The 14,125-nt window shown below is 36.9% G+C and overlaps 5 protein-coding genes across 5 annotated transcripts in view; 3 read left to right on the top strand and 2 right to left on the bottom strand.

The window, feature by feature from the left end:
- The window catches only part of SS1G_07457 (predicted protein), a gene marked incomplete at both ends in the record, with an annotated part of 1,429 nt that extends 214 nt beyond the window's left edge, over positions 1-1,215 (top strand). Inside the window, 4 exons of the mRNA XM_001591960.1 lie at positions 257-328; positions 380-486; positions 1,016-1,034; positions 1,125-1,215. Of these exons, the coding sequence (XP_001592010.1) occupies positions 257-328; positions 380-486; positions 1,016-1,034; positions 1,125-1,215 (289 nt within the window). The remainder of the gene's footprint in view (positions 1-256; positions 329-379; positions 487-1,015; positions 1,035-1,124) is intronic.
- Positions 1,216-1,781: 566 nt separating this feature from the next.
- Positions 1,782-4,536, top strand: SS1G_07458 (hypothetical protein; the record flags this gene model as incomplete). The annotated part of the gene is made up of 5 exons (XM_001591961.1): positions 1,782-1,806; positions 2,180-2,374; positions 2,614-3,252; positions 3,298-3,321; positions 3,554-4,536. 5 exons carry the CDS (start codon positions 1,782-1,784, stop codon positions 4,534-4,536), a joined length of 1,866 nt encoding a protein of 621 aa, XP_001592011.1.
- A 2,286-nt stretch (positions 4,537-6,822) lies between these two features.
- Positions 6,823-7,244, top strand: SS1G_07459 (predicted protein; the record flags this gene model as incomplete). The annotated part of the gene is made up of 2 exons (XM_001591962.1): positions 6,823-7,064; positions 7,202-7,244. 2 exons carry the CDS (start codon positions 6,823-6,825, stop codon positions 7,242-7,244), a joined length of 285 nt encoding a protein of 94 aa, XP_001592012.1.
- A 1,866-nt stretch (positions 7,245-9,110) lies between these two features.
- SS1G_07460 (predicted protein) lies at positions 9,111-9,533 on the bottom strand (the record flags this gene model as incomplete). Its single annotated transcript, XM_001591963.1, has 1 exon — positions 9,111-9,533. The coding sequence occupies one exon, from the start codon at positions 9,531-9,533 to the stop codon at positions 9,111-9,113; it is 423 nt and encodes a 140-aa protein (XP_001592013.1).
- A 2,546-nt stretch (positions 9,534-12,079) lies between these two features.
- On the bottom strand, positions 12,080-13,931 carry SS1G_07461 (hypothetical protein; the record flags this gene model as incomplete). The annotated part of the gene is made up of 5 exons (XM_001591964.1): positions 12,080-12,468; positions 12,643-12,736; positions 12,923-12,985; positions 13,073-13,477; positions 13,629-13,931. The coding sequence occupies 5 exons, from the start codon at positions 13,929-13,931 to the stop codon at positions 12,080-12,082; spliced, it is 1,254 nt and encodes a 417-aa protein (XP_001592014.1).
- Positions 13,932-14,125: the final 194 nt, after the last annotated feature.

Below are 14,125 nucleotides of genomic sequence, written 5' to 3' on the forward strand. Positions count from 1 at the left end.
ATTTTAGAATTATAAATTTTATTATAAATACAGTTTGGAAGACTCACTCATTTGCTCACTGCACATATAGTATAATAAAGTCTTTCAAATTAAGTTTATTTGGTTTATAATAATTAGGTCTAGGGTTTCTAGGGTTGGAGTGGAATGGGAATGGGGATGGGAATAGGAATAGATGGGGATTAGAGTTAGAGCTACAGCTGGACTTAGAGGTGGAAGTAAAGTTGAAGCTAAGATTGAAGGAAGCTCTTACTTATAGTTCGGCTGTTAGAGCTATTAGAGCTTTAGTTGGAGTTAGAGGTGGAACTAAAGTTGGAACTGAAATGGAGCTGTAAGAGTTTGGTTGGAGTTCGGTTGGAGTTAACCTTGTAGATGGAGTTAGAGATGGGGCTAGAGTTAGAGCTGTTAGAGTTGTATCTAGAGCTACAGCCGGAGTTAACCTTATAGTTGGTACTGGACTTGGGGCTGAAGTTGAAGCTAAAGTTGGAGGTAGGGCTGGTTTTACGATAAGGTTTTTTTTAGGGGGAGTTGAGAATTGAGAGTTGGGGTTTTATAGACTTTTTATTGTGTTATTTGTTGAGTGTGTGAGGATAGAATTATGAGGGATAGAGAGGTAATTGAGTATTTTATATTTTGTTTCATCAACCTAGTTGTAACATATATGTGAATAAGTGAATAATATATACCGATATGAAACGATATACGTAGAGGATATGGATTGGTGTTTTGTCATTTTGGGGTGAGGTGAGGTAGGGGTGTATTTTGGAGTTGTGGTTGTAGAGGATGTTGTGGTGTGGTATGATATGATATGCTACACTTTGTGGTGTTGGAGTACGTATACGATGTTGCAGATATTGATGATGATGAATGTTGGATGGATGGATAGAAATTTATCCAAATGAAATTCTGTTTTGAGGTTTGAGTTTTGAGGCTTGCGGATTTGTTTCTGTTTTTTGAGGGAAAGGGAAGGGGAGAGGGAGATGCTTCGGTTTAATTCCTAATTAGATATTTCATGCAGAATATGAGTCTTATGGAGGGTTAGAATTGGAAATGTTCTTCTTTACCATCCATCATCTTATCATAATCGATATCGTATTCTGAGATGTTTTGATTTTGGATAGTTCTAGACTTGTGTTTGTGGATTTATCCATGGTCTCCACTGTTGTTACTACTCTCATACCTCCCTATACCTACACGGAGTATACCGTAACCCTATAGATTACCTAGGTTAAGCTATAGCTAAGCTACTCTAAGCTGTACATACGTACTATGTACCTGAATGTATTCGATAATTACTGGTACTACTTGCATTTGCATATCACGTAATATGTATATGTGTATGTACATGTACATGTACGTCAACTATTGTTTCTTGTGCTTTAAAGGCAGTTGGTTTTATGTATAATATATATGTTATAGCTAGGGATTTAAGTAGGTTACTAACTGGACTACCTGTTTGAGTAGTATTTTTGTATCTGTCTGGAGAGTCGAGATCTAGGCCATATATGTATAGCTTCTAGGTAGGTAGGTATATAGATTATGGAGTACAGTCATATGGTGGGGTTCATTATTGTAATCAGTAAGCGAGCAGGCAGGCACACGGACTTTACGGGGAGGTTATCAAGGTAGATGGAGGAGGGGTTCGTTGGTTCGTTCGTGTTTCAGGGGAGGAAAGGTGTTAAGTGGGGTGGATTTCAGCTGTTGAACTTTTGGAGCTTAGCTTTCGTTGACGGAATCGTGATGAAGCATTTTATCGAGATTCTGAAGTGCGGTGGTGTGAACGAATGAATGAATACTACTACCTAGTAGGTGAGTTTACAGATGTCTAAGCAATCCATAATCATGATCGGTTTTTGCTTTATGTATTTAATGTCTTTTCCTCTTTTTTGTATAGCTACCTAGCTTACTCGAGTAGATCACCCGGTGGATGATAAAACTGACCCATTAGCAATAAGCAATGATGATAGGTGTAAGATTATCTGATGAGGGGTACAAAAAGAGTCCAGCCCGTTCGTATCTCACATTTCACATACATGTGAAAATACTTTACTCAATCTCACTTGTTTTACTTGCTCTTTTCCTATTGCCAAGCATAGGATAATTATCAATCATTCAATCACTCAATAAATCAATGAGTGATTTGTTACTGCATGTTTATTCGTCCTGCATTTTTATCCGATAGGAATTTGTAAACTACTATCGAATACTTCGCATTTGATCGTCACTGCACTCAAATTCGAACTCGGTATGGTCGGCATATCATTCATCATCATCTGTTTAGGGACGCTGCTTCTGTGGAAACTGGGAAATGCATATCATGGGTTTAGGAAATATAGGAAGAGAGCTTTGAGTACTGGATTTCCGGTTATTGAAACGCGTAAGTATGATTTAGAAATAGATGAGGTGTGGAAGAAATTGGTACTGATGCAAATGTGTGGCTGGTTTTAGCTCTTGCACCGATTGGATTGATGAATATCTTGGCTTTGAAATTTATAATTCCGATTTTAAAGAAATTACCTTGGACGAATCATTGGAAATGGCTGTAGTAAGTATCTTCTTTCCCCGCACTGTAAATCACAAATGTAGAGATATTCATCTAACATAATTAAAGTATAGCCAACCATCGCAATTCCTTCCTTAATCTCCGTAGTAGCTATGATATTCATGGCGATACGTATATATTCGCAGCATCGAATTTAAATCTGCTACGCACCACAAATGCGGAATTGATAGCACAGTTTACGACGAGGAAAAATGATTTCGTTAAACCGGTGAAGAATTATAAGGTTCTGGAGGTTTTTGGGAGTAATATAGTTACGACGGAGGGAGAGGAATGGAGAAGACATAAAAGGGTTGTGGGGAAGAGTTTTGGGGAGAAGAGTATGGGGTTGGTGTGGGAAGAGAGTATTAAGCAAGCGGATGGAATGTTGGGGTTATGGAGGAGGAGGAATGGAGAGGGAGGGAGGAGAGGAAATATGAATGAGGATTTGGGGTTGATAGTAGAGGATGCGGGGAGTGATACGGCGATTTTGAGTTTACATGTTATTTGTGCGGTGGGGTTTGGGGTACCACAATTGTGGGAGGGAGAGGAGAGTGATGAAGTGGTGGATAGGGATGAGATGGTGGATGAGGATGAGAAGATTGAGGGCGGCGGAACACCAGATTTGGGTTTGAATAAACCGGTTGGTGATCATACAATGGGATTTAAAGATTGCATTAATTTGGTTCTGAGTAGTCTTATAGTAAGTGGCAAGGGTATAGCCCATGAAGAACGGATGCTAATAGTAAGAAAGCTTATAGTTCTATGGCCAACATGGGTTTTGAGTAAGTCGAACTGCTCTTAAAATGTGTACCTTACTAACATATCAAGAATATTCTCCCATGAAGCGTCATACAGAGGTATATAAAGCATCTAAAGAAACAACACAATACCTAACCGAACTACTGGAACATAAAAAGAAACAAATAAAAGCAGGAGAACACGATAAAGTAACTATGGATTTAATGGGTAAACCATTTCCACCCGATCAAATCTTATTCAAACTAACATTCCTAGGAAACATGCTCAAAACATCCACCGAATCACCCATCCCCTACAAATCCCCACAAAACAACGATACACCACTCACCGAATCCGAAATAAAAGCAAACGCCTTCATATTCCTCCTAGCCGGTCACGAAACCACAGCCTCAAGCATCCATCTCTGTTTCGTCTATCTAGCCCTTTCCCTCTCCTCCCAAAAATCCATGCAAAAAGACATCGACAAAATCATCGGTACCAAACCCCCCAAAATATGGTCATACATACATGATTTTCCAAAACTGTACAATAGCATGATAGGTGCCGTTCTCAATGAAGAATTAAGATTACTTCCTATAGCGGAAACGATACCGAAAGTCACGGTGGGTGATCAATGGGTCATGGTTGATGGGGTGGAGAAACTCGTTCCGGGAAATTGTTACGTTCATCTTAATACTGTGGGGACGAATAGGAATCCGAGGTATTGGCCTCATGAGGTTTTGGAGGGGGGAAAAACGGATTTAGATGATTTTGTGCCGGGGAGGTGGATTGTGGGGAGAGGTGATACGGGGGTCGGGGAGGAGCGAGGGAATATGGTTTCTGTGAGTGAGGAGATGCAGGAGGAGGAGGAGGAAAAAAATACTTTGGATTCTGTACATGATGATATTTCTCCTCATTCTACATTATTCAAACCGGTTAAAGGAGCATTCCTCTCGTTTAGCGAAGGAGCACGCGCTTGTCCGGGAAAGAAATTCGCTCAGGTGGAAATAACAGCTGTGTTGGCGAGTATTTTTAGGGGATTTAGTGTGGAGTTGGATGTAAGTAGATGGGCAACTGATGAACAGGTAGAAGGGATGAATAGAGAGGAGAGGAAAGTAATTTATGAGATTGCGAGGAGAAAGGCGAAAGACGTGTTAGGGAGATGTAATCAAGCGCAGTTAGTGTTGAAGATGGCGGCGGAGGATAGGGTGCCCTTGAGGTTTGTGGAGAGAGGGAGAGAGAGATTTGAGGGGTGTTGATGGGGAGAGGGGCTGGCTGGGGTTTTGTAATTGTGTGGTGGGGAATAGGGGCTAGGAGGTTCTTTTGAGATTGATATGATTGTGGTCTTATAGTTAGCTAGCTATTGGTATCTATTGAGAATGTATATCTAATTAGATCTTCCTCTAAGTCTAGTACCCCCTTTTTGGACCACCCCTCTTTTGGACCACCTTTTTACACCAAAAATCATGATTTTCATCTATTAATAACTTTACAATTAATTGATAGAATTCAATAAAATTTGAATTAGAGATTTAAGTCTAGTACCTTACTTTCCGGCCACCTTTTTGTCACGATTCACCATTAGGATTGATGGTGTTACGATGGTAGCAAACTGATTAATTAGGAGAGCTTAGGCCTTGTGCAAACACGATCAGATTTCATCGAATTAGTATGTGATCTTGGTCACCTGAAGATCGTGTATACATGCACTATCAGAAATCATGTGATAAGGAGCCCTAGGAGCCCTCAAAGCTTTTAGAGCTTCAGGAGCCCTGAGAAGCTAGAAAGTTTCTGGGGGCTCCTTTCTTTGTTCATTATATAATCAGAGTAATTTCATAGTTTAGGAGCTTTGTGCTCAATTTAGTTATTAATTAGTTTATCTACATTCTATTTGATCTAATAACGAATTCATTTTCAAATGAATACCAATAATAAAGCCTTAATCTATAACTACCAATTGACGAACCTTAGGCAGCCGCTGCCTTTAGTATAGTATCGTTACACTTTTATATCAAAAATTGTGATTTTCATTAATTAATAACTTTGCAATCAATGAATATAATTTGATATAATTTGAAGTATGATTTTATTATATAGTTATAAATCAATTCTGAAAATTTCAGATTTTTCGGAATTTACTTCATTGAGATTTATAATCTTAAAACTTTTGATTTTCGATTTATATAGGATTTATATATAAATTTGAAAATCTTAAAAACCTCTAATAACTTTTCAAAAAAAAATTATTAAAAATGTTAAAAGGAATAGAAGTTACCGGTACTAATCACGTGTCGTGATTAGTAATACGGTTACCTAAACAGGCTAGATTAGACGAACCATAAGCAGGCATATTGGTCCCCTCCGAGGATACCAAGAGGAGATCTTAATATGCCTACACACGTAGTAATATAGTCAATATAGAGGCCTCTTCCACCCAATCTTTTAATAAAAAACAAATTATATTTTTTTTTTCAAATATTTATATGTAACGATACTGTACTGGAGGCAGCGGCTGCCTAAGGTTTCATCTGGTTGGTAGTTATGGGTTAAGGCTTTATTACTGGTATTCACTTGGAAGTGAAGTCGTTACTAGATCAAGTGGAATGTAGGTAAACTAATTGATAACTAAGTTGAACATGAAGCTCCTAAACTATGAAACTATTCTGACTATATAATGAACAATAAAGGGAGCCCCCAGGAGCTTTCTGGCTCCTCAGGGCTCCTGGAGCTCTAGGAGCTCTGAGGGCTCCTTATCACGTGATTACTTTCTATCCCAGGACACTAATCCTAATGGTGAATCGTGACAACTGCACAGTGTAACGCTTTTCACCTAAAACCATGATTTATTCACTTTTTCAAATCCCTGTTAAATTTTGATATAAAATAAAAAAACATACTTTTTTTTGAAGAAAATAAAATTTAATTACTTGAAATTGATTAAAAATTATTTGATTTATTTTTAATCATTTTTATTCAAAAGTTATACAAGATTGAAAGTAAAAGTTAGAAAATTTTCAAAATTTTCGCTTAATTTATATGGGAAAAGCGTTATACAATCAAAATTTTGAAATTTTATAATTTCAAATACTTATAAATTTTGAACAAAAATAGTTAAAAATAAATTATCAAATTTCCCAAAATAATTTTCCAATTAATTATCATATTTGTTAAAAGGAATGACCTCACACAGGGAATAGTGGGAAGCTGATAGGGCAGAACTGAGGTAATATTGGTCTTGTAGGTTAATCTCTCTTCTAAGTTCTACGGAAGTGCGAAGCTCTCTGTAAGAGAGCTTCTCAATCTAGTCCTAACAGGACTAGTGCCCTGTGCACGTGCTACGCAGGAACCTGTTACGAGGTTTGCCGTCTAGATCACGTGGAAGTGCTCCAGGCTCTCGAGGTGGTTTATAACTAGGCGTCAAGCAGGGACTTAAGTAATGACAATAATGATATGCAATTCGTAACTAATAGTAGAGTATACTAAATGATTGATCTTGAGCACGAAGCTCTATACAAAGGAAATCCATCTTGATTATATAGACCTTCATGCCTATGGCTAGTCAGGACCGCGCAGCGGTCCTGGACAGCCAGCGTTCCTGGACAGCCAGCGTTCCTGGACAGCCAGCGTTCCTGGACAGCCAGCGTTCCTGGACAGCCAGCGTTCCTGGACAGCCAGCGTTCCTGGACAGCCAGCGTTCCTGGACAGCCAGCGTTCCTGGACAGCCAGCGTTCCTGGACAGCCAGCGTTCCTCAGCGGTCCATAACGTGACTTTAATCACGTTACCTTGGTTTAGTCATGTGACGCGGCATAGAAGATAGCCGTTGTAACAGAACCATTCACTTTAACAATATTTAAAGATTTCAATTGATTTGATTAAATATTCAAAAATTTATTCAATATTTCATTTTATATGAGAAATTGTAGTTTTCTCGGGGATTTTGTCACAAAGTATCACGGTGTGCGGTGAGTAGATTCTAGAATTCTTATATAAATTTCATATAAATTCAAAATCGAAATTTCAATCTTTAAAATCTCGATTAATAAAATTATGAAAAATTTGAAATTTTCAAAATCTATTTATAATTATATAATAATTTTGTAATTAAAATTTCAATGGGTTTGATTTATTGATTGTTAAATTATTAATAGCTGAAAATGGTAATTTTTGATATAAAAAAGTGGTCCAAAAGAGGGGTGATTCAAAAGTAGAGTACTAAGCCTGAGGGTTAGAAGGTGTAACGATACTGTACTAAAGGCAGCGGCTGCCTAAGGTTCGTCGGTTGGTAGTTATAGGTTAAGGTTTTATTATTGGTGTCACACTCAAGAATACTGGGTAAAGTATCTTGTATTAGAGAATACTAAGCTAAGGAGAAAAGAAGAAGGAAAACAAGAGTAGCGAGTTTTCCTATGATTAAATGCAAACGGGGCATGCCACGTGACCCGGAGGTGTGAGGCGTCACAATTGGTATTCATTTGAAAATGAATTCGTTACTAGATCAAATAGAATGTAGGTAAATTAATTAATAACTAAGTTAAGCACAAAGCTCCTAAATTATAAAATTACTCTGATTATATAATAAACGAAGAAGGGAGCCTCTAGAAGCTTTCTGGCTCCTCAGGGCTCCTGAAGCTCTAGAAGCTTTAAGGGCTTCTAGGGCTCCTTATCATATGATTTCTAATGGTGCATGCATATACGATCTTCAGGTGACCAAGATCACATACTAATTCGATGAAATCTGATCGTGTTTGCACAAGGCCTAAGCTCTCCTAATTAATCAGTTTGCTATCATCGTAACACCATCAATCCTAATGGTGAATCGTGACAGAAGATTGGTTTGAGATTGATATAACTGTGGTTTTATAATTAGTTACTTATTAGTATATATGGAGAATGTATATCTAATTATATCTTTTTTTATATTATTGAAGGTTTATTTTCTATCAATTCTTACTGTAAATCTATAGGGCAGTGGTTTTGGTGGGATATAAGATTATTATATAAATAAACAATATTCATATAAGATTGTAATCTGATTAAATTGAGAAAATAACCCCAATTTGAATATTTTAATTAATAAAAATTCATCTATAATTTAAAACAAATGAAATCCCCTATTAATCCAGCAAATTATAGTTGTAACATTAGAACCGTAGCACAACCGGTATTGATATATATCCCACCCTCAATTTCCTTTAGATATCCAGATACCATTCCTAACATGGCATGTTCTAACCTGGGCTACTTTACCATACTATCCCCTTCTAGAATGTGAGTTAATCGACGAGTTGAGGTCCAACAGAGATCGTTCTTCTGAATGTAATCTTACGTCTCTCGTATTTTGCCCTGATTTGATCAGTCTACGGACGGTGCAAGCAGTATGCTGATAAGACTGAGATGATGAAATTCATGGGATTTGTTTGATACCTGCTGTTTAGCCTGCCTATTCTAGGGAAAGAATATATAATAGTATATATAGTGGTTTTTGAATGTCTTACAGCTGCTACAGTCACAGCATGTACATGAAGTCCTTCGCATGGCATGTCTTAAAGTAATTACCTCTAGACAGTAACGAATACATGCATCAAGGCTTGCACCACCATAGTCACGATTCGGCAGTTATTAGCTTTGAAATACACGGCATCGCAAAAGGATTTCAGCTTTTTAGAGACTATGTTACGATTTTACGCCTAGAAGCTGTAGTGAAAATGATCGCAGACTTCACCACATAAGTCCGGCATCAATACAACTGAAAAGTTTCCTCCCCCAAACTACTAGTCTTTGAACCATCAATCTATCACTAACAGGATACTTCACAAAAGTCTCAAAACAACACTATTTGGAAGTCCGAGCCGTGGTAGACTCAGAAATATTAATCCAAACCATTTTTACATGATCGATAAACTTGACGCTATCCTCATTAATCTTAGGACCCAAGACCGGATCAAACATAATAGATTCAAAGGCCTTGAATTTTGCCTCGTTCTCGAAGACAAGCTCGCTATACACATCGTAGTCGAAATCTTGGGCATTCGTGCCAGCATACACACTTGCTTTGTACTTCGAGTTGGACTTGTCATCAGATGTGGCTCCGTCAGAAGTTCGCACCACATAATGTCTCGTGTGTGTTTTTGGGAATTTATCGCCAGTGATTTCTTGGAGAATGGGGATGTGTACGGTTTCGTAGTGGTTCTTGAATTCTTCTGGTGTGAGTCCCTTTTTTCGCCAGTGGAAGGCGCTGAGGGTGAGCGGAGCCATTTTGTCGGATTCTTCTGTGCATGGTTAGTGTGGGATAATTTTCGGGTATGGTTATGATGGCACTTACTTTGAAATTATCGATGCTATAGCTAGTCGTCGATTCAATATTGTTTGTTGAATCAGGATCTGATGGGATATTGAAATCAAGAGCCACTGCTCCCTGCGAACGGTGATTGCATATTTAAGTAAGAAGCATGCTCCACTCGAAGCTCGATATTACACAGACCGAAAATATTCTAGCCTTTACGTTTGCTTGTCTTGCCGCAAGCTAATCTTAGATAGTAAAAAAGAGTAAGCTGAGTATGCAAGTAAGTGGCAAAGAATAATACATACTGGCTTCAAGTTGAAAACAAGCAGATTTGACCAATTGAAAAAGATGACTGCAGGAAGTCTTGATAAGACGACCCACCTTGTTGTTGGAGGTGGATACCAGCAGAGAAGACTACGGCTACGGCTACGTGTAACGATACTGTACTGGAGGCAGCGGCTGCCTGAGGTTTCGTCTGATTGGTAGTTGTGGGTTAAGGCTTTATCACTAGTCTTCACTTGGAAGTGAAGTCGTTACTAGATCAAGTAGAATGTAGGTAAATTAATTGATAACTAAGTTGAGCACGAAGCTCCTAAACTATGAAACTACTCTGATTATATACTGAACAATAAAGGGGGCCCCTAGAAGCTTTCTGGCTCCTCAAGACTCCTTATCACGCGATTTCTGATGGTGCGTGCGCATACGATCTTCAGGTGACCAAGATCACATACTAATTCGATGAAATCTGATCGTGTTTGCACACGGCCTAAGCTCTCCTAATTAATCAGTTTGCTACCATCGTAACACCATCAATCCTAATGGTGAATCGTGACACTAGTCCTAATAGGACTAGTGCCCTGTGCATGTACTACGCAGAAACCATTCACTTTAACATATATATATATAACGTGGTTTATCAGCGAGCGGGCCATATCACCGAGCGGGCCACTTTTACCTCAATTTATCATTTCAAACCCATATTATTTAACAACAATTAAATCAATTGATTGAAACTATCAAGAATCTAATAATCTAGGATCTATTATACTATTCTGACAAGTTCTTGAATTATGACCAGTCTTTCCACACTTACTACAGCATTGACTAGTAGATGATTCCCTATTAAAATTTCCCCCATTTTAACGCTCGTCGCGTTGAATCTGATTATCAATCTTTTGTTGTGATAATATATCTTCAGCTTCTTGTCCAGTAAGTACTCCTCCATTACATAATTGAATTTTTTTAGCGTGTCGACATTTACTTAATACCTCATTTACTCTTCGAAGCATACGATTCTCAGCACTCAAAAGTGTAACTTCATATACTAATCTCTCTATACCTTTAACTAAAGCTTGTACAATCTCAAATATAGGTGTAGGAGAGCTTGATTGATGACGAGCTATTCGAGCTTTTACTAGGGTTGATTGTAAGAGAGCCTCAGTTGGATTATGAGGGGTTTGAGAGATCCAGAAGTTGGTAAGTTCCAAGGAGGTATTAGACCTGCTCCTCGAAAACCAGCTTTCATATTCTGAATAGTAAATGATTGTAAATATATAGTTTTGAAGACTATAAAGAATTCAACCTTGATAATATAATTGATATAAACTTTGATAAATCCTTTAATTTGATAATTATATAAACATTTGAATATACCAAAACATCCAATATTAAATGATTGAATTAAATAATCTAAATATAATAATAATTTGAGGTATATAATATCATTTGATTTACAATATGATTGAAAAGATATTGATTCATAGCTTTTGTACTCATCTAATATTAGTATTCAATATTTGCTTTTTCTTTAACAAATAATATATTTATCGAAATACTTTAATCATTTTAACTTCATCTCATTATTTGTTCATCTATTGAAAGTAGGTTTAATAGCTCAATCCACAGAAAAATCGGTTTCGGTATATCAATTAAAAAGATAAACTTGTTCTTGAACTACCAGAAATAAAGATATAGTTTCACCCTCTTCATTGCTACATATAATTGCTATAGCCCACTCTCGATTGCCTGATTGTATTGCCTTGCTTCTGCCATTTCGTTCAATATTAGTTACTGTTAAAAGGAATAGAAGTTACCGGTACTAATCACGTGTCGTGATTAGTAATACGGTTACCTAAACAGGCTAGATTAGACGAACCATAAGCAGGCATATTGGTCCCCTCAGAGGATACCAAGAGGAGATTAATATGCCTACACGCGTAGTAATATAATCAATATAGAGGCCTCTTCCACCCAATCTTTTAATATATTATAATATATTATTTAAAAAGATAATTGATTTTATAATAGATTTGAAATTGAAGTTATATAAAGTAAAAGAATAATATAAAAAATTGATTGTTTTTCGAAAAGAGAAAAGTAAAGGCTTTTCCTTATATTTAACGTGGTTTATCAGGACCCTGTACATATCAGGACCCTGTACACTTTTACCTCAATTGCCCACATTCCATTGAAATAAAATTACAACAATACTATAAATTAGAATTAAATTACATACAATTCAAAGATCAACTAATGCTGGATCTAATTGATAAGTTTGTGTATTATGTGAAGCACTACCACATTTGCTACATCGTCGTATAGTAGCTTGCCTCCTTGCTGAAGAATCATCATTTGTAAATTCATCGTATTGTATCTGATCTTCTATATTCTCTTGTTCTAATATATCATGCTTATCTTCTACTGAAAGTACTCCTCCTTTTCGTATTAAAGCTTTTCTAGCTCTCCGGCGTTTACCAAGTGCTTCATTTGCTTTGCGGAGATTATGAACCTCAGCAACTAAAAGTGTATTCGTATAAGCTAAGAGCTTTGTACCTTTAGCTAAAGTTGCAATTGTTTTAAATATTGGAGTAGATGAGCTCCCTTGATGTTGAGCAATACGACTTTTCACTAAAGTGGATTGAGAAAGAGCTTCAATTGGATTGTAAAATATTTGAGATTATTATATATCAGGATCGGCTGATATTGATCTATTTGATGGAGTTCTTATTTGAATATCTAGCTTTGAAAGTACAATTTCCGGATTAAATGGGATTAGCCCAGCTTCGCGGAACCCAGCTTTACTATTTGATATAGATATTGCTTCGATATATGCAGCTTTGAAGACTTGAAAGAACTCGGTTTTGGTAATATAAGTGATATGCGCTTTGATAAAGTTCTCGATTTGTCGATTATATGAATACTTTAAAGAACCAAAACAACCGATATCGAATAGTTGAGTTAAATACGAAGAATGAGGTAGTAAACTAAGTAATATAATATCATGTTCCTTGCAGTATTCCTGAAATGCTGGCGATTTATGACTTTCATGCCCATCAAGCACTAACATTCGATATCTACCCACTTTCCTACTTTCAATATATTTGTTGAAGTGCTTAATCCATTCAAGACCTGTCTCATTATCTGTCTATCTATTGATAGTAGGTTTAATAAGCCAATCGTATAGTAAATCACCTTCGGTATACTAATTTGAAAGATGGTATTCGTCTTTTACTATCAAAAACGGAGGTATATTGTGACCTTCTCCATCAACACAAATAATCGCTATAGCCCATTCTCGATTACCTGATTGTATAGCTTTGCTTTTTCCACATCGATCAGCTTTAGTAACTACTATATATGGTGATATTTGTCCCATTATAAAGCCTGTCTCATCGAAGTTGTAGAAATCGCAATCCAGAATACTATATTTGGCCCGTATATTCGATACTAATCGAAACCATCTTTCAATAAGCTCTGAATCTTCGCAGAAAGCTCTTTGAAAATCATAAACGCAATTAAAATGTATCTTTGATTCTGTATATCGTTTCACAAAACGATAAGCCCAGAGCTTTCCAACTGTTGGTACGAGAAGGATACGGAAGACGTAGCACCCACGGATTACGTAGGTCCTGTATGTCTAATTGTATTCTGTCTAAAGAGCTAGCTACATATTGAAAGTAGTAAGTCTTATATAGACTTACTAAAAGAGCTAGTCTCTTTCGCGTTCGCTTAGTTCTTTATTACAGTAGTAATTGAATTGAAGTCATTCACTTCGTTCACACACCAACCTTCTTCGCACCCTGCGTTTCAAGTATGTAATTCGCTATATCTTCCACATCACTTATTCGAGGACTAAACCCTCTTTCATCCATATCCAATATATATTGAAGAAGCGATTTCTCCTCCAATTCTGTCATTTTATGATTTGCTGATCGACGTTCAGTAAGAGGCAGAATTCCATTCATTCTAGAGGTAAGGGTAGTATAAGGTATATTATAGAGTTTTGCAGCTTTCCGAATACTCAAATTTTGAGATATACGAATAGCCTCAATAGCTAAATTGATTCGAGCTTCTTTTGAAGTAGTTTGCATAATTAAATATTGATAAATCGCGTGTTGAAGTTGAAAGGTGATAATTGAGGTAAAAGTGTACAGGGTCCTGATAAACCACGTTAACTATTAGAGATTATATAATCAAGTATCTATGGAAACCTTATGCATACAGTCCGAAATCCCGACTTTCTCGCAATATCTACTCACAACATTAATCAGAATATTGAAGTCCG

This window comes from Sclerotinia sclerotiorum, genomic scaffold (genome assembly GCF_000146945.2).
Source record: "Sclerotinia sclerotiorum 1980 UF-70 scaffold_9 genomic scaffold, whole genome shotgun sequence".
NCBI classification, from domain to species: Eukaryota; Fungi; Ascomycota; class Leotiomycetes; order Helotiales; family Sclerotiniaceae; genus Sclerotinia; species Sclerotinia sclerotiorum.